Raw genomic sequence first — 24,784 nt, 5'->3', positions numbered from 1 at the left:
GAGGTCAAGAGTCAAGGGAAAACTGGTCTGAGTCATCTGAGGAACCTATGCAGTTGGGTGAAGCAACTTGTTCTGGAAGGCAGTCTGTTGTTCGGCGCAAAGGGGAGTATGTTTGTGGTAGAAAGGGCTATTTAATGGGCACGTGTCCTTCCCTATCTCACTGTAAACAGCCGCTGGAAAACTTAGGAGCCCGGGTTGTGAGGAGGTTAGTGACCTGGGTGTACATATCTCCTACGTGGGTAGGACACAATTTTTTCTGCCTACTGAAATCTATCTGGGCAAAAATAAGGTGGTTATTTCGGCCTTTCTGGACAAAGCGGCAGGGTTTAACTTGATCGACCCTAGGTTCGTCCATTTCTAGGGTCTCAAACCACATACACTGTCCAGACCTATACCCATAATCTCCATTGGCTCAGCACCCTTGAGACAGGGGTATTTACTCAAGTTATCCCATGGTTACATCTACAGGTAGGGACCATGCACTCAAAAGGTATTGACTGTTATGTGCTAGAGGGTCTGCTGTCTATTGTGGTTCTTGGACTTCCTTGACTCACTCTGCACAACCCTGTGGTAGATTGGCAGACTCAGGAGGTGGTAAAGTGGAGTGGGTATTGTCAAGGGCGGATACTCAGTCTGTGCCTAAATACCTGTCTGATTTGGGGGATGTGTTTTTGGAGAAGGGGTATCAAGAACTTCCTCCACATTGTCCTTATGACTGCACCATTAATCTTGTCCCTGGGGTCAAGCTGCCAAAGAGCAGACTATTTAATATCTCTGATCCAGAGAGGCAAGTCATGAAGGATTATATCACAAAAAGTTTGGCAAAGGATCATATCAGACTATCCACATCCCCCATTGTGGCCGGGTTTTTCTTTGCAGAGAAGACGGGGGTAACGCTCCAGCCTAGATTTCCACTAATCAATCAGATCACAGTCCGGAATCCATATCCCTCTCATCCTGGACCTCTTTAATCAGATTGTAGGAGAAAAATGGTTTTCTAAAGTGAATCTCAGGGGGGCGTATAATCTCATTCGTATTAAAGTGGTGGATGAGTTTAAAACAGCTTTCAATACACTTGAGGGACACTATGAGAATCTTGCGATGCTATTTGGGTTGACTAATGCTCCCACCATCTTTCAGCACTTTGTAAATGACATCTTGAGTCACCTGGTAGGTACATTTTATGTAATCTATCTTGATGACATATTAATTTATTCACCTGAACTTGAGTCACATCAGGTACATGTCAGGCAGATACTCAGAGACAGTAAATTATTTGTCAAACCAGAGAAATGTATGTTCTCGTTTTAGGAGATCCCTTTTCTAGGATATGTTTTATCATCCACCATTTTTTGCATGCATGGGGTGAAAGTTCGGGCGGTACTGGATTGGGATCATCCTGAGGAATTTAAGACATTACAAAGGTTTTTGGGTATTGCCAACTACTACCGTCAGTTCATCAAAAACTTTTTGATAGTGGACAAACCTCTGGTGCATATGACCAGGAAAGGGACAGACTTTTCCAAGTGGTCCAGTCCAGCCAGGGATGCATTCGATACCTTGAAGGAGTATTTTGCATCTACTCCGAATGTCATAGAGCCTGACGTCACTCAAGTTTTTTTGTAGAAGTTGACACCTCTAAAGAGGGGGTGGGGGCTCTATTGTTGCAGGGTGCGTTCTCTGGTAAATGGTGTCCATGTGCATCATTTCAAAAACAGCTAACATAGGAAAATTGAGAAAAACATACCATAAGGAAAAAGCCATACCAAAATCACAAATGCACTAGCAGGATGCACCAGGACCCCAATAATAAAGGCAGGGTCAGCACAGGTGCAAACTACTGATAGAAACAGCCACCCTCACACCTACCAGATTATGGAGGGGTTGGCTGCCTAGTAGAAAAAATGCACACTAATGAGGCTTGCGTAGAATGCCAGTCACACAGGTATATGTGATGCAGATTGTCTTGCTTACAGCCTATTGATGACTCCCATAGTATTATCAGGCGGGCCTGCCCTGCATTATATACATACACCTGACAGGGACAGATGCCCTAGTACACCAAGCCAACAATAAGGTGCCTGGCTGCATCCCGCAAAAAATGATAAAAAGTGCAATAAAAGATGAAAAAATTAATGCATATGATAAATGCATTAAATGAGGTATTGGTTGATATTTTGGCCAAAATAGATAAGCTCACAACCCAACGTCAAGGGTCCTCATACTTGCGAGTCCTAACACTAATTTCAAAAACAGCTAACATAGAAAAAGTGAGAAAAACATACCAAAAGGAAAAAGCCGTGCCAAAACCTATCATATGACAAATGCACTAGCAGGATGCAGCAGGCCTCCACTAATAAAGACAGGGGCAGCACAGGTGCAAACTACTGATAGAAACAGCCACCCACACACCTACCAGAATATGGAGGGGTTGACTGCCTAGTAGAAAAAATGCACACTAATGAGGTTTGCGTAGAAAAAAGTGCAATAAAAAATTGCATCACACATACCTGTGTGACTGGCGTTTGTCATCTGATCGGTATTCTGGTTTTGGTATTGCTTTCTCCTTATAGAACGTTTTTACCAATTTTTCTATGTTAGCTGTTTTTTAAATTAGTGTTAGGACTCGCCAGTATGAAGACCTGCCGCCACAGGTTCCTTGTAAAAACCCTTCAGCAGCAGGTTGGGTGTGTCAGTTTGGTTTTGCAAGCATGCAGAGCAAAGGCTCTGCAGAGCTCAACCTGTGTGAAGCAACACAGAGCCTAGCAGAGCGCAAAAGGCCTCGCAACCCTCAGCGTACACGGCAGTGCAGTCGCCTATGGCATCTGGTCCCGGACTGTCTTGTTTTCCCGGCTGCAATCCAGAGGATACCTTATGAGTTCCAGTGTAAGTTTTCTTTGGACATTAAAATACTTTGTTTTGAATTTTCCTGGGTCACTGCCTGTCTGTCACACTGCACCAACTCCGCTGCACTACTATATATATATATATATATATATATATATATATATATATATATATATATATATGTATATACTGTATATTCCCCAGGAGTAAATGTTTTTCAGACCTTGCACTTAGAGAATAGGCTTTACAAGTCTAGGAGTCCCACTCCTTAACAATGGGAAAAAATATTTTCTGGGACCATCCTCTACTTGTCTTCCAGGGTGTATTGTAGTCCCGCCTTCTAATTTTTGACAGTGCTTGCACTTAGAGCATAGCCTTTATGAGTCTAAGAGTCCCACTACCTAACAATTTTAACAGAATGTGTACAAGGCCTTCCTTTATGTCTTATACAGGGTGTATCAGAGTCCTTCTTCCTCCTATTTTTGGCAGTTCTTGCATTGTCCGCAGAGGCTTTGTGAGTTTTAAAGTCCCTCCTTCCTCATTTAAACAAGATGTGTCTGACTATGTCACACACCACATGCCCAGATGAGGTAGCAAAATGTTAAAATTTAATTTATTGGTGACTACCGGTGGGTGTAGTTTTATTTCCCCTTCTGCTATGTCATCTGCAGTAGGGGAAATACAGAGAGATGGCCCGTCTATCAAGGGTGGAGACGTTTGTTTTTAATTTTGCGGTATATACAAGTCATTATGCTGGAAAGAATGTTTCTTTTTTTTTGTTTCAATAATTTTTATTTGAAAAAAATTTCACAATAATCTCCCGACGTGGGAGTATTGAAAATACAAAAATTACATAAGTATCAACACTAACATTGTAATGTATGGGGGAGGTATTAATGTTGATAAATTAAAGACAAGACAAAAACAAGACAGAAACAAAAGGGGATGAGCTCAAGACCGAAGACAGTATAATACCACTCTACAATTTTACAATAATTTTCTCACATATCAACAAGTATCAATCGGTTATCAACATTGTCCAGCTCAGGGTCCCCACTCCACCGAAGAGAAAAAGAAAAAGCAACATCTCAGGGAGACAGGGTGAGAGCCAACTTCATTTGACCATCCGGATGTAGTTCCAGCCATGGCGACCAGGTTTGGAAAAAGGAGTTCCAGCTATCGGTTCTCGTCGCTTGAATGCGCTCATATATCATGATAGTGTTCATTCTATCTTTGACAAGAGATATTGAAAGTGTAGGAGACCTCCATTTTGACGCTATGTGTATTTTGGTCGCCATTCCCAATAATACCACCAGTCTGTATAATTTTTTAGATAATCCCTGCGGTTTTAATCCCAGGAGGAGGGTCAGTGGGTTCATTGTTGTCTCTTTTCCAATCATCCTATCTATTAGGAGCTTTACCTCCCGCCACAGATCAGTCACCACCGGGCAGGACCACCATATGTGACCCATATCTCCCGGTGCGTCACAACCTCTAAAGCATTTGTCAGAGACCTGTGGATATATGGTATGCAGCCTCGTAGGGACCAGGTATGTTCTATGTAAGACTCTAAGGGAAGACTCAACCAGAGACACCTGATGGGAGCCTCTTGACAAGGTATCACAACAGCTCTGCCATTCCGTCAGCGAGATGTCAAACCCCAAGTCCTCCTCCCACTGCTGCATAAACTTAAGCTTTTTCTCCTCTTGTATACTAGCAAAGGAAGAGTATAACTAAGAAATAATCCCCCTACCCAGTGGATCATCTATACATTTCTGTTCAAATCCAGTGATCCGAAAAGGCCTCCCACCCGGTATATTCTTTCTGGCAAAATCAAAGATTTGGTTCATACGGAATATTTCTCGAGCTGGCGGATCATACTTTTGAATAAACTCTTGTTTAGACAGGACTATGTTAAACGGGGAACAGAGATGTTTTATTGTGGTTATTCCTCTGAGTACCCACCAGGAAAAGTGTTGTGGGTCAAGACCCGGAGGGAAGACCGGATTGCAAAATAGTGAATTTAGTGGTGTATTCTTGGTTTGCAGCTCATTCTTGAACCTCTCCTTCCTCCAAAGGAGTAAAGACTGAGCTGCGAAAGGTGAAATATTAGTGATATGTTTAGGGAGCTTAGCTTCAGACCACAACAGGCCCATCAAAGAGTAAGGTTTCAATTGAAATGACTCCATTTGTACCCATCTAGGTTTATCAACTGTTGAGCATATTCTAGATAGCTGGGCAATTTGGGCAGCTTTAAAATAATTTATAAAGTTAGGTAAGGAAAATCCTCCCTTCTTCCGATGAATAAACATGATCTGTTGCTTGATCCTAGGTTTTTTCCCCTGCCAAATAAATTTGGATACCATAGAGTGTATATCTCGTAATATTCTCGAGGGAACTGGAATGGGGAGGGAGCGGAACAGGTATAGGAACCTTGGGAGAGAGACCATTTTTATGGCGTTTATTCTGCCTAGCCATGAAAGTGTCAGTGACGACCATTTAGCCAGATCTCGTTGAAAATTCTTTATAAGGTGGGTATAGTTCCATTTATACAGAGTGGACCTGTCAGACGTTAAGTTAATCCCCAAATAGGTTAGAAAGTGTTCTTTTTTTTCAAACCCAAACTGCGACACCAAGTATGTTTGGTCTTTTTCAGGTATGTTCAGGAAGAGGGCCTCTGATTTATCTATGTTTATTTTAAGCCCTGATACCGACTCAAAATCACGGAGTAATGAGAATAAATTTGGAAGGGTGGTGTGGGGGTTAGAAAGGGTTAGGAGCAAATCGTCAGCAAATAAACTGACTTTATATTGATCGCCCAGATCTGTAGGCCCTAAGATGTTAGGGTTTTTCCTTATGGCCTCAGCGAGAGGCTCCATTACTAAGGCAAACAGAGCTGGCGAAAGAGGGCAGCCCTGTCTAGTTCCTCTCATTATGTTTATTGGGGTGGGCTGCAGCGACGGGAGCTTAAGATACGCAGTTGGCTTATCATATAGTAGAGTTAGGGTACTGTCACACTAAACGATTTACCAACGATCACGACCAGCGATACGACCTGGCCGTGATCGTTGGTAAGTCGTTGTGTGGTCGCTGGGGAGCTGTCACACAGTCAGCTCTCCAGCGACCAACGATGCCGAGGTCCCGGGTAACCAGGGTAAACATCGGGTTACTAAGCGCAGGGCCGCGCTTAGTAAACCGATGTTTACCGTGGTTACCAGCGTAAAAGTAAAAAAAACCAATCCGTACATACTTACATTCCGGTGTCTGTCCCCCGGCGTTCTGCTTCTCTCCACTGTGTCTGTGCCAGCCGGAAAGCACAGCGGTGACGTCACCGCTGTGCTCGCTTTCCGGCTGGCCGGCACTCACAGTGCAGAGAAGCAGAACGCCGGGGGACAGACACCGGAATGTAAGTATGTACTGTTTGTTTTTTTTTACTTTTACACTTGTAACCACGGTAAACATCGGGTTACTAAGCGCGGCCCTGCACTTAGTAACTCGATGTTTACCCTGGTTACAAGCGAACGCATCGCTGGATCGCTGTCACACACAACGATCCAGCGATGACAGCGGGAGATCCAGCGACGAAAGAAAGTTCCAAACGATCTGCTACGACGTACGATTCTCAGCAGGATCCCTGATCGCTGCTGCATGTCAGACACAGCGATATCGTATGGATATCGCTGGAACGTCACGGATCGTACCGTCGTAGCGATCAAAGTGCCAATGTGTGACAGTACCCTTAGGCAATTGACTAGTTTGCGGGGTAGACCGAACAAAGATAATACCTTAAAGAGGTATGGCCATGACACAGAGTCAAAAGCCTTTTCGATGTCTAAGGCTAAAAGCATAGTAGGCCGCTGAGAATTGGTTGCTGAGTGTATTATATTTAGATTACGTCTTATATTATCTGGCCCCTGTCTCCGTGGTATGAAGCCCACTTGGTCTCTGTGTACCAGGGAAGGGAGTACTTTGTTAATTCTATCTGTAATAATGGATGTGAATATCTTTAAATCAACATTAAGTAACGAGATCGGTCTGTAATTTTTAGTTAATAGGTGATCTTTTTTGGGCTTGGGAATAACTGCTACATGCGCTATATAGAATTCTGGGGGCATTTGAGTACCATTTAATAGTGCATTGCAGAACTTTGTAATGTGTGGCGTGAGGGTTTCTTTGAATTTTTTATAGTATGGTGCTGTAAGGCCATCAGGCCCAGGGGCTTTATCAGTCTTCAGTTTTTGGATTGTTAGCTCCACATCTTAGTCTGTTATCTCAGCCTGCAACAATTGGGAGGAGGAATCGTTAAGCTTAGGGAGTGTCAGATGCTGCAGAAAAGTTTGCAGAGAATGCGGGGGAGGGGGCTTAGGTGAAGAGTATACATTTTGATAAAAATTATGGAACTCAGTATAAATATCTTCAGGATGAGCAGAGACATTTCCGTCGCTTTTTTTAATTGAGTGGATAGTGTTTAAAGTTTATTTTTGGCGTAATTGTTGTGCTAATAATTTGCTTGGTTTGTTTGCCATTCTATAAAAAGAGGCCCTCGTCCATGCTAGGGCCCGTTCTGTTCTATGTGTGAGGACGGTATTTAACTGAAGTTTGACATCTTGTATCTGTTTGATTAGATACCGTGAAGAGGATTGCTGATTTGCTTGTTCAAGATTAAGTCATTTGTTTTCTAGTTTAATTTGCAATTCAGATCTGTTTTTTTTCCTAGCTGTTGCCAACTTAATTATAGTGCCCGTAATAAATTTCTTATGCGCTAACCATGTTTCCCGGGGATGTCTCTTCATTTACGTTCATTTGAAAGTAGAGCTTAAGATCTTTGCTGATGGTCGCTGCTATTTCTGGGTCTGTCAATAGGGAGTTATTTAGTCGCCACCTGAACAATTTAGATGTGTTAGCGGTAAATTTGAAAACCGAGAGGACTGCATCGTGATCCGACCAAGAGGACGGAACATGACGGGAGAACAGAACCCCCAGCAATGTGTTTGCTGTGGCTAAGTGTAAGTCTATTCTTGAGTAAGTTTTATGTACAGTAGACATAAAGGTATATCCCTTTGTGGAGCCATTTGTCTCCCTCCATACATCAACTAGTCTATACTCACTCATCAATCTAATTATCTGTCGTCTGTCTCTCTTAGATATGTCTGTGCGTTTTGCTGTAGTGCAGTCGAGAGCGGGGTCTAAAGTGAAGTTAAAGTCCCCACACCAGATCAAATGCTGATAGGAGATTACCGATATTTTTGATAATATTAATCTAAATACTAGCGTCTGAGTTGCAGTGGGCATGTAACTGTTTACTATGCAGATGCTTTGTCCTTGTAGTTTACCATGTATGATGATGAATCTTCCCCCCGGGTCCTCAATGGTGCCCTCCACCTGAAATGGCAGGTTATTTTTAAGTAGTATGGCCACACCCCTAGTCTTACGCTCCCAAGCCGCGAGATAAAAACGAGAGTAGTTGGAGTCAAGATATTTAGGGCTAGAGGTTTTTGAGAAGTGGGTTTCCTGTAAACATACAATGTCTGGCTTGTGTTTGTGATAGTCTAAAAATGCCTTTTTACGCTTCATGGGTGAGTTGAACCCATGCACATTATGGGACAATACTCTACGCATAGGTGCAAAAATTGTTACCGCTAATGATCCGCCAGTGACTTTTGTCTGATTTCATTGACTTGTCAGAAGATCGCATCAGAGATAAGTAGAGCAGTAGAGCATACTCACATCTGTTAAGAAACATAAGGGAAAAAACAACACAAGGGGAGACAAAAACATTAGACAAAGAACAATTAAACATTTGGGTGAAATACCCTTTTAACCCCTTCATGACCTTGCCGTTTTTTGCAATTCTGACCAGTGTCCCTTTATGAGGTAATAACTCAGGAACGCTTCAACGGATCCTAGCGATTCTGAGATTATTTTTTCGTGACATATTGGGCTTCATGTTAGTGGTAAATTTAGGTCGATAATTTCTGAGTTTATTTGTGAAGAAAATGGAAATTTGACAAAAATTTTGAAAATTTCGCAATTTTCACATTTTGAATTTTTATTCTGTTAAACCAGAGAGTTATGTGACACAAAATAGTTAATAAATAACATTTCCCACATGTCTACTTTACATCAGCACAATTTTGGAAACAAATTTTTTTTTTGCTAGGAAGTTATAAGGGTTAAAATTTGACCAGTGATTTCTCATTTTTACAACAAAATTTACAAAACCATTTTTTTTAGGGACCACCTCACATTTGAAGTCAGTTTGAGGGTTCTATATGGCTGAAAATACCCAAAAGTGACACCATTCTAAAAACTGCACCCCTCAAGGTGCTCAAAACCACATTCAAGAAGTTTATTAACCCTTCAGGTGTTTCACAGCAGCAGAAGAAACATGGAAGTAAAAAATGAACATTTAACTTTTTAGTCACAAAAATGATCTTTTAGCAACAATTTTTTTATTTTCCCAAGGGTAAAAGGAGAAACTGGACCACGGACGTTGTTGTCCAATTTGTCTTGAGTACGCTGATACCTCATATGTGGGGGTAAACCACTGTTTGGGCGCACGGCAGGGCTCGGAAGGGAAGGAGCGCCATTTGACTTTTTCAATGAAAAATTGGCTCCAATCTTTAGCGGACACCATGTCGCGTTTGGAGAGCCCCCGTGTGCCTAAACATTGGAGCTCCCCCACAAGTGACCCCATTTTGGAAACTAGACCCCCCAAGAAACTTATCTAGAAGCATAGTGAGCACTTTAAACCCCCAGGTGCTTCACAAATTGATCCGTAAAAATGAAAAAGTACTTTTTTTTCACAAAAAAATTATTTTAGCCTCAATTTTTTCATTTTCACATGGGCAACAGAATAAAATGGATCCTAAATTTTGTTGGGCAATTTCTCCTGAGTACACCAATACCCCATATGTGGGGGTAAACCACTGTTTGGGCACATGGTAAGGCTCGGAAGGGAAGGAGCGCCATTTGACTTTTTGAATGAAAAATTATCTCCATCGTTAGCGGACACCATGTCGCGTTTGGAAAGCCCCTGTGTGCCTAAACATTGGAGCTCCTCCACAAGTGACCCCATTTTGGAAACTAGACCCCCCAAGGAACTCATCTAGAGGCATAGAACTGGAATGGGGAGGGAGCGGAACAGGTATAGGAACCTTGGGAGAGAGACCATTTTTATGGCGTTTATTCTGCCTAGCCATGAAAGTGTCAGTGACGACCATTTAGCCAGATCTCGTTGAAAATTCTTTATAAGGTGGGTATAGTTCCATTTATACAGAGTGGACCTGTCAGACGTTAAGTTAATCCCCAAATAGGTTAGAAAGTGTTCTTTTTTTTCAAACCCAAACTGCGACACCAAGTATGTTTGGTCTTTTTCAGGTATGTTCAGGAAGAGGGCCTCTGATTTATCTATGTTTATTTTAAGCCCTGATACCGACTCAAAATCACGGAGTAATGAGAATAAATTTGGAAGGGTGGTGTGGGGGTTAGAAAGGGTTAGGAGCAAATCGTCAGCAAATAAACTGACTTTATATTGATCGCCCAGATCTGTAGGCCCTAAGATGTTAGGGTTTTTCCTTATGGCCTCAGCGAGAGGCTCCATTACTAAGGCAAACAGAGCTGGCGAAAGAGGGCAGCCCTGTCTAGTTCCTCTCATTATGTTTATTGGGGTGGGCTGCAGCGACGGGAGCTTAAGATACGCAGTTGGCTTATCATATAGTAGAGTTAGGGTACTGTCACACTAAACGATTTACCAACGATCACGACCAGCGATACGACCTGGCCGTGATCGTTGGTAAGTCGTTGTGTGGTCGCTGGGGAGCTGTCACACAGTCAGCTCTCCAGCGACCAACGATGCCGAGGTCCCGGGTAACCAGGGTAAACATCGGGTTACTAAGCGCAGGGCCGCGCTTAGTAAACCGATGTTTACCGTGGTTACCAGCGTAAAAGTAAAAAAAACCAATCCGTACATACTTACATTCCGGTGTCTGTCCCCCGGCGTTCTGCTTCTCTCCACTGTGTCTGTGCCAGCCGGAAAGCACAGCGGTGACGTCACCGCTGTGCTCGCTTTCCGGCTGGCCGGCACTCACAGTGCAGAGAAGCAGAACGCCGGGGGACAGACACCGGAATGTAAGTATGTACTGTTTGTTTTTTTTTACTTTTACACTTGTAACCACGGTAAACATCGGGTTACTAAGCGCGGCCCTGCACTTAGTAACTCGATGTTTACCCTGGTTACAAGCGAACGCATCGCTGGATCGCTGTCACACACAACGATCCAGCGATGACAGCGGGAGATCCAGCGACGAAAGAAAGTTCCAAACGATCTGCTACGACGTACGATTCTCAGCAGGATCCCTGATCGCTGCTGCATGTCAGACACAGCGATATCGTATGGATATCGCTGGAACGTCACGGATCGTACCGTCGTAGCGATCAAAGTGCCAATGTGTGACAGTACCCTTAGGCAATTGACTAGTTTGCGGGGTAGACCGAACAAAGATAATACCTTAAAGAGGTATGGCCATGACACAGAGTCAAAAGCCTTTTCGATGTCTAAGGCTAAAAGCATAGTAGGCCGCTGAGAATTGGTTGCTGAGTGTATTATATTTAGATTACGTCTTATATTATCTGGCCCCTGTCTCCGTGGTATGAAGCCCACTTGGTCTCTGTGTACCAGGGAAGGGAGTACTTTGTTAATTCTATCTGTAATAATGGATGTGAATATCTTTAAATCAACATTAAGTAACGAGATCGGTCTGTAATTTTTAGTTAATAGGTGATCTTTTTTGGGCTTGGGAATAACTGCTACATGCGCTATATAGAATTCTGGGGGCATTTGAGTACCATTTAATAGTGCATTGCAGAACTTTGTAATGTGTGGCGTGAGGGTTTCTTTGAATTTTTTATAGTATGGTGCTGTAAGGCCATCAGGCCCAGGGGCTTTATCAGTCTTCAGTTTTTGGATTGTTAGCTCCACATCTTAGTCTGTTATCTCAGCCTGCAACAATTGGGAGGAGGAATCGTTAAGCTTAGGGAGTGTCAGATGCTGCAGAAAAGTTTGCAGAGAATGCGGGGGAGGGGGCTTAGGTGAAGAGTATACATTTTGATAAAAATTATGGAACTCAGTATAAATATCTTCAGGATGAGCAGAGACATTTCCGTCGCTTTTTTTAATTGAGTGGATAGTGTTTAAAGTTTATTTTTGGCGTAATTGTTGTGCTAATAATTTGCTTGGTTTGTTTGCCATTCTATAAAAAGAGGCCCTCGTCCATGCTAGGGCCCGTTCTGTTCTATGTGTGAGGACGGTATTTAACTGAAGTTTGACATCTTGTATCTGTTTGATTAGATACCGTGAAGAGGATTGCTGATTTGCTTGTTCAAGATTAAGTCATTTGTTTTCTAGTTTAATTTGCAATTCAGATCTGTTTTTTTTCCTAGCTGTTGCCAACTTAATTATAGTGCCCGTAATAAATTTCTTATGCGCTAACCATGTTTCCCGGGGATGTCTCTTCATTTACGTTCATTTGAAAGTAGAGCTTAAGATCTTTGCTGATGGTCGCTGCTATTTCTGGGTCTGTCAATAGGGAGTTATTTAGTCGCCACCTGAACAATTTAGATGTGTTAGCGGTAAATTTGAAAACCGAGAGGACTGCATCGTGATCCGACCAAGAGGACGGAACATGACGGGAGAACAGAACCCCCAGCAATGTGTTTGCTGTGGCTAAGTGTAAGTCTATTCTTGAGTAAGTTTTATGTACAGTAGACATAAAGGTATATCCCTTTGTGGAGCCATTTGTCTCCCTCCATACATCAACTAGTCTATACTCACTCATCAATCTAATTATCTGTCGTCTGTCTCTCTTAGATATGTCTGTGCGTTTTGCTGTAGTGCAGTCGAGAGCGGGGTCTAAAGTGAAGTTAAAGTCCCCACACCAGATCAAATGCTGATAGGAGATTACCGATATTTTTGATAATATTAATCTAAATACTAGCGTCTGAGTTGCAGTGGGCATGTAACTGTTTACTATGCAGATGCTTTGTCCTTGTAGTTTACCATGTATGATGATGAATCTTCCCCCCGGGTCCTCAATGGTGCCCTCCACCTGAAATGGCAGGTTATTTTTAAGTAGTATGGCCACACCCCTAGTCTTACGCTCCCAAGCCGCGAGATAAAAACGAGAGTAGTTGGAGTCAAGATATTTAGGGCTAGAGGTTTTTGAGAAGTGGGTTTCCTGTAAACATACAATGTCTGGCTTGTGTTTGTGATAGTCTAAAAATGCCTTTTTACGCTTCATGGGTGAGTTGAACCCATGCACATTATGGGACAATACTCTACGCATAGGTGCAAAAATTGTTACCGCTAATGATCCGCCAGTGACTTTTGTCTGATTTCATTGACTTGTCAGAAGATCGCATCAGAGATAAGTAGAGCAGTAGAGCATACTCACATCTGTTAAGAAACATAAGGGAAAAAACAACACAAGGGGAGACAAAAACATTAGACAAAGAACAATTAAACATTTGGGTGAAATACCCTTTTAACCCCTTCATGACCTTGCCGTTTTTTGCAATTCTGACCAGTGTCCCTTTATGAGGTAATAACTCAGGAACGCTTCAACGGATCCTAGCGATTCTGAGATTATTTTTTCGTGACATATTGGGCTTCATGTTAGTGGTAAATTTAGGTCGATAATTTCTGAGTTTATTTGTGAAGAAAATGGAAATTTGACAAAAATTTTGAAAATTTCGCAATTTTCACATTTTGAATTTTTATTCTGTTAAACCAGAGAGTTATGTGACACAAAATAGTTAATAAATAACATTTCCCACATGTCTACTTTACATCAGCACAATTTTGGAAACAAATTTTTTTTTTGCTAGGAAGTTATAAGGGTTAAAATTTGACCAGTGATTTCTCATTTTTACAACAAAATTTACAAAACCATTTTTTTTAGGGACCACCTCACATTTGAAGTCAGTTTGAGGGTTCTATATGGCTGAAAATACCCAAAAGTGACACCATTCTAAAAACTGCACCCCTCAAGGTGCTCAAAACCACATTCAAGAAGTTTATTAACCCTTCAGGTGTTTCACAGCAGCAGAAGAAACATGGAAGTAAAAAATGAACATTTAACTTTTTAGTCACAAAAATGATCTTTTAGCAACAATTTTTTTATTTTCCCAAGGGTAAAAGGAGAAACTGGACCACGGACGTTGTTGTCCAATTTGTCTTGAGTACGCTGATACCTCATATGTGGGGGTAAACCACTGTTTGGGCGCACGGCAGGGCTCGGAAGGGAAGGAGCGCCATTTGACTTTTTCAATGAAAAATTGGCTCCAATCTTTAGCGGACACCATGTCGCGTTTGGAGAGCCCCCGTGTGCCTAAACATTGGAGCTCCCCCACAAGTGACCCCATTTTGGAAACTAGACCCCCCAAGGAACTTATCTAGAAGCATAGTGAGCACTTTAAACCCCCAGGTGCTTCACAAATTGATCCGTAAAAATGAAAAAGTACTTTTTTTTCACAAAAAAATTATTTTAGCCTCAATTTTTTCATTTTCACATGGGCAACAGAATAAAATGGATCCTAAATTTTGTTGGGCAATTTCTCCTGAGTACACCAATACCCCATATGTGGGGGTAAACCACTGTTTGGGCACATGGTAAGGCTCGGAAGGGAAGGAGCGCCATTTGACTTTTTGAATGAAAAATTATCTCCATCGTTAGCGGACACCATGTCGCGTTTGGAAAGCCCCTGTGTGCCTAAACATTGGAGCTCCTCCACAAGTGACCCCATTTTGGAAACTAGACCCCCCAAGGAACTCATCTAGAGGCATAGTGAGCACTTTAAACTCCCAGGTGCTTCACAAATTGATCCGCAAAAATGAAAAAGTACTTTTTTTTCACACAAAATTTCTTTTAGCCTCAATTCTTTCATTTTCACATGGGCAACAGGATAAAATGGATCCTAAAATTAGTTGGGCAATTTCTCCTGAGTATGCCGATACCTCATATGTGGGGGTAAACCACTGTTTGGGTGCACGGCAAGGCTCGGAAGGGGAGGCGTGCCATTTGACTTTTTGAATGGAAAATTAGCTCCAATCGTTAGCGGACACCATGTCGCGTTTGGAGAGCCCCTGTGTGCCTAAACATTGGAGCTCCCCTACAAGTGACCCCATTTTGGAAACTAGACCCCCCCAAGGAACTTATCTAGATGCATAGTGAGCACTTATAACCCCCAGGTGCTTCACAGAAGTTTATAACGCAGAGCCATGAAAATAAAAAAATAATTTTTCTTTCCTCAAAAATGATTTTTAGCCCAGAATTTTTTATTTTCCCAAGGGTAATAGGAGAAATTGGACCCCAAATGTTGTTGTCCAGTTTGTCCTGAGTACGATGATACCCCAGATGTGGGGGTAAACCACTCTTTGGGTGCACGGCAGGGCTCGGAAGGGAAGGCACGCCATTTGGCTTTTTGAATGGAAAATTAGCTCCAATCATTAGCGGACACCATGTTGCGTTTGGAGAGCCCCTGTGTGCCTAAACATTGGAGCTCCCGCACAAGTGACCCCATTTTGGAAACTAGACTTCCCAAGGAACTAATCTAGATGTGTGGTGAGCACTTTGAACCCCCAAGTGCTTCACAGAAGTTTATAACGCAGAGCCATGAAAATAAAAAATAATTTTTCTTTTCTCAAAAATGATTTTTTAGCCCACAATTTTTTATTTTCCCAAGGGTAATAGGAGAAATTGGACCCCAAAAGTTGTTGTCCAGTTTCTCCTGAGTACGCTGATACCCCATATGTGGGGGTAAACCACTGTTTTGGCACACGTCGGGGTTCGGAAGGAAAGTAGTGACGTTTTGAAATGCAGACTTTGATGGAATGCTCTGCGGGCGTCACGTTGCGTTTGCAGAGCCCCTGATGTGCCTAAACAGTAGGAACTCCCCACAATTGACTCCATTTTGGAAACTAGACCCCCAAGGGAACTTATCTAGATGTGTAGTGAGCACTTTGAACCCCCAAGTGCTTCACAGAAGTTTATAACGCAGAGCCGTGAAAATAAAAAATGTGTTTCCTTTCCTCAAAAATATTTTTTTAGCCCAGAATTTTTTTATTTCTGCAAGAGTAACAGGAGAAATTGGACCCCAAAAGTTGTTGTCCAGTTTCCCCTGAGTACGCTGATACCCCATATGTGGGGGTTAACCACTGTTTTGGCACACGTCGGGGTTCGGAAGGGAAGTAGTGACGTTTTGAAATGCAGACTTTGATGGAATGCTCTGCGGGCATCAGGTTGCGTTTGCAGAGTCCCTGATGTGCCTAAACAGTAGGAACTCCCCACAAGTGACTCCATTTTGGAAACTAGACCCCCAAGGGAACTTATCTAGATGTGTGGTGAGCACTTTGAACCCCCAAGTGCTTCACAGAAGTTTATAACGCAGAGCCGTGAAAATAATAAATGTGTTTCCTTTCCTCAAAAATATTTTTTTAGCCCAGAATTTTTTATTTTTGCAAGAGTAACAGGAGAAATTGGACCCCAAAAGTTGTTGTCCAGTTTCTCCTGAGTACGCTGATACCCCATATGTGGGGGTAAACCACTGTTTGGGCACATGCCGGGGCTCGGAAGGGAAGTAGTGATGTTTTGGAATGCAGACTTTGATGGAATGGTCTGCGGGCATCATGTTACGTTTGCAGAGCCCCTGATATGCCTAAACAGTAGAAACCCCCCACAAGTGACCCCATTTTGGAAACTAGACCCCCCAAGGAACTTATCTAGATGTGTGGTGAGCACGCTCAACCCCCAAGTGCTTCACAGAAGTTTACAACGCAGAGCCGTGAAAATAAAAAATCATTTTTCTTTCCTCAAAAAAGATGTTTTAGCAAGCAATTTTTTATTTTCACAAGGGTAACAGGAGAATTTGGACCCCAAAATTTGTTGCCCAGTTTGTTGTGAATACGCTGATACCCCATATGTGGGGGTAAACCACTGTTTGGGCACACGTCAGGGCTCGGAAGGGAAGTAGTGACATTTGAAATGCAGACTTTGATGGAATGGTCTGCGGGCGTCACATTGCATTTGCAGAGCCCCTGATGTGCCTAAACAGTAGAAACACCCCACAAGTGACCCCATTTTGGAAACTAGACCCCCGAAGGAACTTATCTAGATGTGTGGTGAGCACTTTCAACCCCCAAGTGCTTCACAGAAGTTTATAACGCAGAGCCGTGAAAATAAAAAATAATTGTTCTTTCCTCAAAAATTATGTTTTAGCAAGTAATTTTTTATTTTTGCAAGGGTAACAGGAGAAATTGGACCCCAACAGTTGTTGCCCAGTTTGTCCTGAGTATGCTGGTACCCCAAATGTGGGGGTAAACCACTGTTTGGGCGCACGTCGGGGCTTGGAAGGGCGGGAGCACCATTTGACTTTTTGAACGCAAGATTGGCTGGAATCAATGGCGCCATGTTGCGTTTGGAGACCCCTGATGTGCCTAAACAGTGGAAACCCCTCAATTCTAACTTCAACACTAACCCCAACACACCCCTAATCCTAATCCCAACTGTAGCCATAACCCTAATCACAACCCTAACCCCAACACACACCTAACCACAACCCTAACCGCAACACACCCGTAACCCTAATTCCAACCCTAATCCTAACCCTAATCCCAACCGTAACCCTAATCCCAACCCTAACCACAACTGTAACCCCAACACACCCCTAACCCTATCCGTAACCCTAACCACAAGCCTAATCTTAACTCTATTTCAAACCCTAGCCCTAATTCCAACCCTAACTCTAATTCCAACCCTAACCCTAAGGCTATGTGCCCACGTTGCGGATTCGTGTGAGATCTTTCCGCACGATTTTTGAAAAATCTGCAGGTAAAAGGCACTGCGTTTTACCTGCGGATTTACAGCAGATTTCTAGTGTTTTTTTGTGCGGATTTCACCTGCGGATTCCTATTGAGGAACAGGTGTAAAACGCTGCGGAATCCGCACAAAGAATTGACATGCTGCGGAAAATACAATGCAGCGTTTCTGCACGGAATTTTCCGCACCATGGGCACAGCGGATTTGGTTTTCCTTAGGTGTACATGGTACTGTAAACCTGATGGAAAACTGCTTCGAATTCGCAGCGGCCAATCCGCTGCGGATCCGCGGCCAATCCGCTGCGGATCCGCGGCCAATCCGCTGCCAATTCGCGGCCAATCCGCTGCCGATCCGCTGCGGATCCGCTGCCAATCCGCGGCCAATCCGCTGCCAATCCGCTGCCAATCTGCTGCGGATCCACGGCCGATCCGCGGCCGATCCGCTGCGGATACGCGGCCGATCCGCTGCGGATCCGCGGCCGATCCGCTGCGGATCCGCGGCCGATCCGCTCTGTGTGCACATGCCATAACCCTACCCCTAACCCTACCCGTAACCCTAACCCTAACCCTACCCCTAGTTCTAACCCTAACCCTAGTGGAAAAAGAAAAAAAAATATTTTCTTTATTTTATTATTGTCCCTACCTATGGGGGTGATAAAGGGGGGGGGGTTTATTTATTATTTTTTTATTTTGAAATAAATGTACCTGTAATGAATCAGCCAGCCGGCAGATTCGGCGGGCGCACTGAGCATGCGCCCGCCATTTTGGAAGATGGCGGCGCCCAGCGAGGAGACGGACCGACACCGGGAGCCTCGGTAAGTATAAGGGGGGGGAGATCGGGGCACGGGGGGGGCGTCGGAGCACCGGGGGGTGACATAGGAGCAGGGGGGGAGCGGGCAGGAGGACGGGGGAGCGGAGCACAGGACGGAGGGGACCGGACCCCATAACGGAGCACTGGGGGGGCGATCGGTGGGGTGGGGGGGGTCACTTCAGGTTTTCCAGCCATGGCCGATGGTATTGCAGCATCGGCCATGGCTGGATTGTAATATTTCACCAGTTTTTTAGGTGAAATATTACAAATCGCTCTGATTGGCAGTTTCACTTTCAACAGCCAATCAGAGCGATCGTAGCCACGGGGGGGTGAAGCCACCCCCCCCCCGGGCTGAAATACCACTCCCCCTCTCCCTGCAGATCGGGTAAAATAGGAGTTAACCCCTTCACCCGATCTGCAGGGACGCGATCATTCCATGACGCCACATAGGCGTCATGGGTCGGGAAGGGGTTAAGGCAGCGTTCCGGGTTCCCATAATAAAAGGAATCCCAGAAGTCGGCCTGGTCAGGCAGCATGTACCAGGGCCCAACAGCCTAACCCTTGCTAATTATAAAATATGTATGGGTGGAAAATATACTGTTCATAGGTTATGACCAACTATAAATTTTAACTTTATATCGCAGCAGGTTGACTCTACTATAAACTATCCAGGAAAGTCTTTTGTAGAACTAAGGCTTCTTTCACACTTCAGTTGTGTGGCGTCAGTTGGGTCCGACATCGTGGCGGATCGACGGATCCGTCAAATTTCATGCAAAAACGGTTCTAACGGATCCGTTTTTTTAACGGATCAGCTGCCCTAATCCGTTAAAAAAACGGATCCGTTAGAACCGTTGCGAACGTTTTTACATCCGTTGCAACCGTTTTTTGACGGATCCGTTTTTTAAAAGGGGAGGATTTCAATGTGATTGGCTACTGGAAACTTCTGGAAAACTATATATAGCGTGTATTTACACCACATCTTTGAAAGGTTGTAGAGAAAGTGGCAGAAATGGAAGGAGTCCTGGCGAACATTGCAAAGATCTATGCAGATTTTACTTTTGAGGCAAATCAGTTGGCAGTCAGCGTTCGAGAGAGGGAGGAACGAAGACTGCGAATCCTACGGCAGCGGCGTAAGAGAAGGCTGTGGATCCATCCCATCACAGCACAACGTATGACCCGTGGTGTTTATTCCACGCTTTACATGGAACTAAGGGAAAACCCTCAAAAGTTCTTCAATTATGTGAGGATGAGAGCTGAAAATTTTGCATTTTTATTGGGCTATGTGGAAGACTGTATACGGAGACGAGACACCCAGATGCGATTCTCAATATCACCAGCAGAGCGTCTCATGGTGACTATTCGGTAAGTCATTTTTTTATTAAATGATTCTCATTCATCAGACTTATAACTGTGTTGGTTTTTTTTGTATTTTTTTTATAAAGTATTGTCTTTTCTTTTTGTTAACAGATTCCTTGCAACTGGAGAGTCCTTCTCATCCCTCCATTTTCAATTTCGACTTGGGATATCCACCATCTCGGGGATCATCAGAGATACCTGCCGGGCATTGTGGGAGTGCCTACAAGTGGAATACATCCCAGAGCCATCACAGGAGAGGTGGCTGGAGATCGCCCAAATTTTTCATCAGATTTGCCAGTTTCCAAATTGTGTTGGAGCAGTTGATGGAAAGCACATAAGGATCGTCAAACCTTCAGGCTCTGGGTCACAGTTTTATAACTATAAGAAGTATTTCTCTATTGTGTTGATGGCCATAGCTGACGCACAATGCAAGTTCATCGCTGTGGATATAGGTGCGTATGGACGTGCAAATGATTCACAAATCTTTAAAAATTCACCAATGGGGCGCCGTTTATATGGAGAGACATTTGATTTTCCGCCCCCTAGACCTCTCCCTGGAACCACCGGTCCACCGTTACCATTTGTTTGTGTTGGAGATGATGCCTTCCAGCTTTCCCCACATTTGCTTAAACCCTTTGGAAGTAGTGGACTGACCCAGAGGAAGAAAATTTTCAATTACCGTTTAACCAGAGCACGCAGAGTAGTGGAATGTGCCTTTGGCATCCTAACTGCCAAATGGAGAGTGCTACTAACTGCCATTAAACTGCAGACTGAAACTGTCGATGATGTGGTCAAAGCGTGCGTTGTCCTGCATAATTTTGTTCTATCAAAAGAACAAGTTTCCCTGGAGGATAATGTTTCAGAAAGCACCTTACGGGATTACCAAAACCCCACTTTTCGCAGTCCAGTTGCAGTCTGCAGAATGCGGGACAGTTTTGCAGACTACTTCATGTCTCCTGCAGGATCAGTTGACTGGCAGTATGAAATGGTGTAAAAAATTTATTTATTTTTATACTTGTAAAAATACCAATTTTTGTTTGCATACAAAATCTTTTTACTTTAATGCAGCATTGTATGTTTTGCAACGGTACCCTTTAAACACTGTTAATGTTACTATTGCCATAACCTTGGTGACTTAATAAATTAAAAGAAAAAAAAAAAGAAAGACAATAAAATTTTTTTTAAACCAAACAACTGTTTATTTATTGACTTTTACAGATTCTCATAGTTTTGGGTGGAGATAGTAGCGGAGGGGCTGACAGGCGGGCGGACCACGTCGAGAGTGGGGGACAGGACATCACGGGGAGGAACAGAAGTGGAATGGGTGGTGAAAACATGAGGTTGTGTAGAGACTTGAGGTGCAGATGTGGTGTGTGTGAGGTATGAAGGTGTTGCTGGGATTGATAACGGAGAAGTTAAAGGGGAAGAATGGAAGGGGGACGTTAAAAACTGGGAAAGACTAAGGGGGGAAGGAACAAATGACGAAGGAGTAGAATGGACGGGAGGAGGACGTACAGGAGGAGGACGGATGGGAGGATAGACGGTGGATTGAGAGGGGAAAGGTGTTGACACATGAAGGGTAGGTGGAGGGGCATGGGATATCGCCTGCGCTAGAGCAGTGTGGCAGCCTTGCATCACATGCATCTGCAGGTCAGGAGTTAGATTTTCCATGTGCCTGAGGACCGCCTGAAAAAAACAGTGCCTTGGTGACTGGTTTGCATCTGATTGCATCCTATCAAGACGACTGCTGAGTTCAAGTATGCTTTTGTTAAGCATATTGTACCCAGCAGACGTTTGCTCACTCAAAAGCTTGATGGCACTGTGAAAGGATGCATTCAGATGCAAAAAGTCAGGCGCATAGCTCCTTTCCTGACCTCTCTGGCGCTGCCGTCCTGACCACAAAGTTGGTCTAGAAGTTGCGGCAGTGGCAGAGGGGTGGGGTAAAGGGAACTCTAACTCATCACCTGCAGCTTCAAGTGACGAAGTCCGCCCTGCTGCTCCAGCGCTGGTGGATGAGGCTGAGGGATCAAACAAAAGGGTAGGTGCAGAAACAGAGGGGTCGACGTGGTCCCCGGTGGCGGACTCTCGAGGGATCGCTCCAGAGGGCTGCAACTCTGATGCAGGCTCCCGAGTGCTGCAGAAAGTGCTGTTAAAGAAGAAGAAAAAAAATATTAGTATCTTTATATTACAATTGCCCTTACTGCAAAAAAATTGAAGGTTACACATTTTTTCAGTTTGACTGAAAATATGTGGTGTTGAATATTTACCTTCTGCTCAGCAGCGTCGACCGTAGGAACGACAGGGCTCTGGCATGTTTGTATCTGCTCCTGCGTCCTCTAGATCCACTCGGGGCCTGCATCTCCTTATTAAACTCCCTCTTGAAGCGATCCCTGATTGACCGCCACCGCACGATAATCCTGTTACCTGGAAAGAGATAGCAAAAATTGGTTACTATACACCACATTAAATCATGCTAAAATAAGGTTATGAAGTGTGAATACTTACGCGCTAGATCCTGGGCCCCAGCATCGAGTTCCTCCCAGTTATCCATAACAGCACTGCACGCTTCCTCCCATAGCCGTCGGGTGATTAACTGGTCAGCATGGCGGCGGTCCGACATGTTCCACAGCGGCTCCCTACTTTGTACTGCTTCGATGAGGGTGTTCACATCGATGCCCTCCTCTTCATCATCTTGTTCGGGAGCACGCTGTGAAGCCTACGAAAAATATAACAATAAAAAGGGAAAGATTACAACACATGAATTTTACATTTTACTACACAACAAAACAAAAAGGAACTTACTCTTCGGCGACCGCCGCGATTATCATTCCGACGACTATGGGAGGTGCTTTGAGGAACTCTATGTCGAGCCCCGGATTGTGAGGACTAATAAAAAAAATTAAAAAAAAAAAAATTAATAATGTTCTTAGATTGAGGCATATGTATTGTGTGTGCTGTCATGAATGTTTGTGTTGGGTGTAGTGCATTGTATGTGAGGATCGGTCTGTTCAAAACTTACACTATGCGCTCCCGCTCCTTGTCTTTCTCCACCCTGTCCGTCTCCTTCTGTAAGCCCCTCTGCTTCATATTCCTGTGAATACAGAACACATAAAGGGTTAAAAACAATGACCATAGTTGTATCACCAAAAAATTTTACAGAACAAAAAAAAAAAAATACAATACCTCAGTTTGCTGCTGATGTGCTGGGGGGCTCTCAGAAGAAGACATTATGGTCTTTGCGTACCTCTTGGTCCCAAGTATCTGTAAGTATACAGACAGTTCTAAGCTACTATACACAAGGATAGATGCAGCTGTAGGATTTAACAGTTACATCTTTTTTAAAAACTTTTACATTTCATCCCACACAAAATGAAATTTTTTTTCTAACCGTCATACTTTATATGGTAGATATGCTTGATGCACAAGCTGCCAAACCCTCTAGCCCTGTTTCCCCACCAAAAAAACCCCCCAAGAACCCTTTAAAGCAACACCAAAACTGAAATTGATATGCGCAATGCGCATGTTGGTAAAAGCCACCTATCAAACCTTATCAAAAATGTTCCTCATTCGAACTTAAAATACCAATTCCAAAAATTGGTAATTATGATTACCCTACAGTTTGTATTTTCTAAAACCGGATAACATATTCTATACACAAGATTTGCATTACACATTTATATATATAACCTTTACTGCATGTTTACCCAATATTACATTTATCTTGCAATGAGACTACTGACAGTTTTGTGTAATTTTTATTACTATTTTTTAAAAAAAATTTTTTTTTTTTAATGGTACAGTAGGAGCTACACTGCTCTTTATTTGAAATACTATAACATTTGGGATAACAACAAAAATGCAGAACACATCACACATCATTTATACACACACACAAAACTCATTTTACACCACAGCTATAAAAAATAACAGCTAATAGTATGAAAAACATATAAACAGGGCAGGCAGGCGCACGCACACAAGCACGCACACAAGCATGCACGCACACAAGCACGCACACAAGCACGCACGCACACAAGCATGCAAGCACGCACGCACGCACGCACACAAGCATGCAAGCACGCACGCACGCACGCACACAAGCACGCACGCACACAAGCATGCACGCACACAAGCACGCACACAAACACGCACGCACACAAGCACGCACGCACGCATGCATGCATGCTGGATGGCAGTACTCACATGGCTGTCTCAGGCAGGGTCTGGCTTGCAGGGCCTCTCTGGCTGGATGGCAGTGCCTGGCTGGCAAAGTCTTGCTGGCAGAGTGTCTCTGGCTTGCAAGGCCTCTCTGGCTGGATGGCAGTGCCTGGCTGGCAAAGTCTTGCTGGCAGAGTGTCTCTGGCTTGCAGGGCCTCTCTGGCTGGATGGCAGTGCCTGGCTGGCAAAGTCTTGCTGGCAGAGTGTCTCTGGCTTGCAGGGCCTCTCTGGCTGGATGGCAGTGCCTGGCTGGCAAAGTCTTGCTGGCAGAGGTCTTGCTGGCTGGGTCTGGCTGGGTCTCTCGGGCATGGAAGGGTCTCTCTTGCTGGCTGGTACATTTGGGAATGACCTGTCCTCTTTATATAGTTTTTGGGTTGTCTGGGCAAAGTTGCAACTTTTTGGAGCATGCTCAATCAAAAAAAGCGGATTGAGGCGACGGATCCGCCAAAAAACGGATCGCGACGGATCCGTCGCCCATAGGCACCCATTAAAAAAAAGGCGGACGCGACGGATCCGCCGCGTTCCGCCTTTTTGCCGGCGACAAAAAACGTTACAAAGTCCGTCAATGTCTAGACAACGTCCGCCAAATATCGACGGATCCGTCGCAAGGCGGATGGAACGGACGACCATCCGCCACAATCCGTCTCTAATGCAAGTCAATGGAAAAATAGCGGATCCGC

At 43.9% G+C, this 24,784-nt stretch overlaps 1 protein-coding gene across 1 annotated transcript; it reads right to left on the bottom strand.

Annotated features, from left to right (window-relative positions):
- Positions 1-20,842: 20,842 nt before the first annotated feature.
- Positions 20,843-22,686, bottom strand: LOC143807502 (uncharacterized). The gene is made up of 3 exons (XM_077289121.1): positions 22,392-22,686; positions 22,154-22,310; positions 20,843-22,032 (listed from the first exon to the last, which is right to left on the bottom strand). The coding sequence occupies exons 1-3, from the start codon at positions 22,504-22,506 to the stop codon at positions 21,099-21,101; spliced, it is 1,206 nt and encodes a 401-aa protein (XP_077145236.1). The 5' UTR covers positions 22,507-22,686; the 3' UTR covers positions 20,843-21,098.
- Positions 22,687-24,784: the final 2,098 nt, after the last annotated feature.

This window comes from Ranitomeya variabilis, chromosome 2 (genome assembly GCF_051348905.1).
Source record: "Ranitomeya variabilis isolate aRanVar5 chromosome 2, aRanVar5.hap1, whole genome shotgun sequence".
NCBI lineage: Eukaryota > Metazoa > Chordata > Amphibia > Anura > Dendrobatidae > Ranitomeya > Ranitomeya variabilis.
The sequence above is the reverse complement of the archived record's forward strand: the minus strand, read 5'-3'. Positions and strand labels throughout refer to the sequence as shown.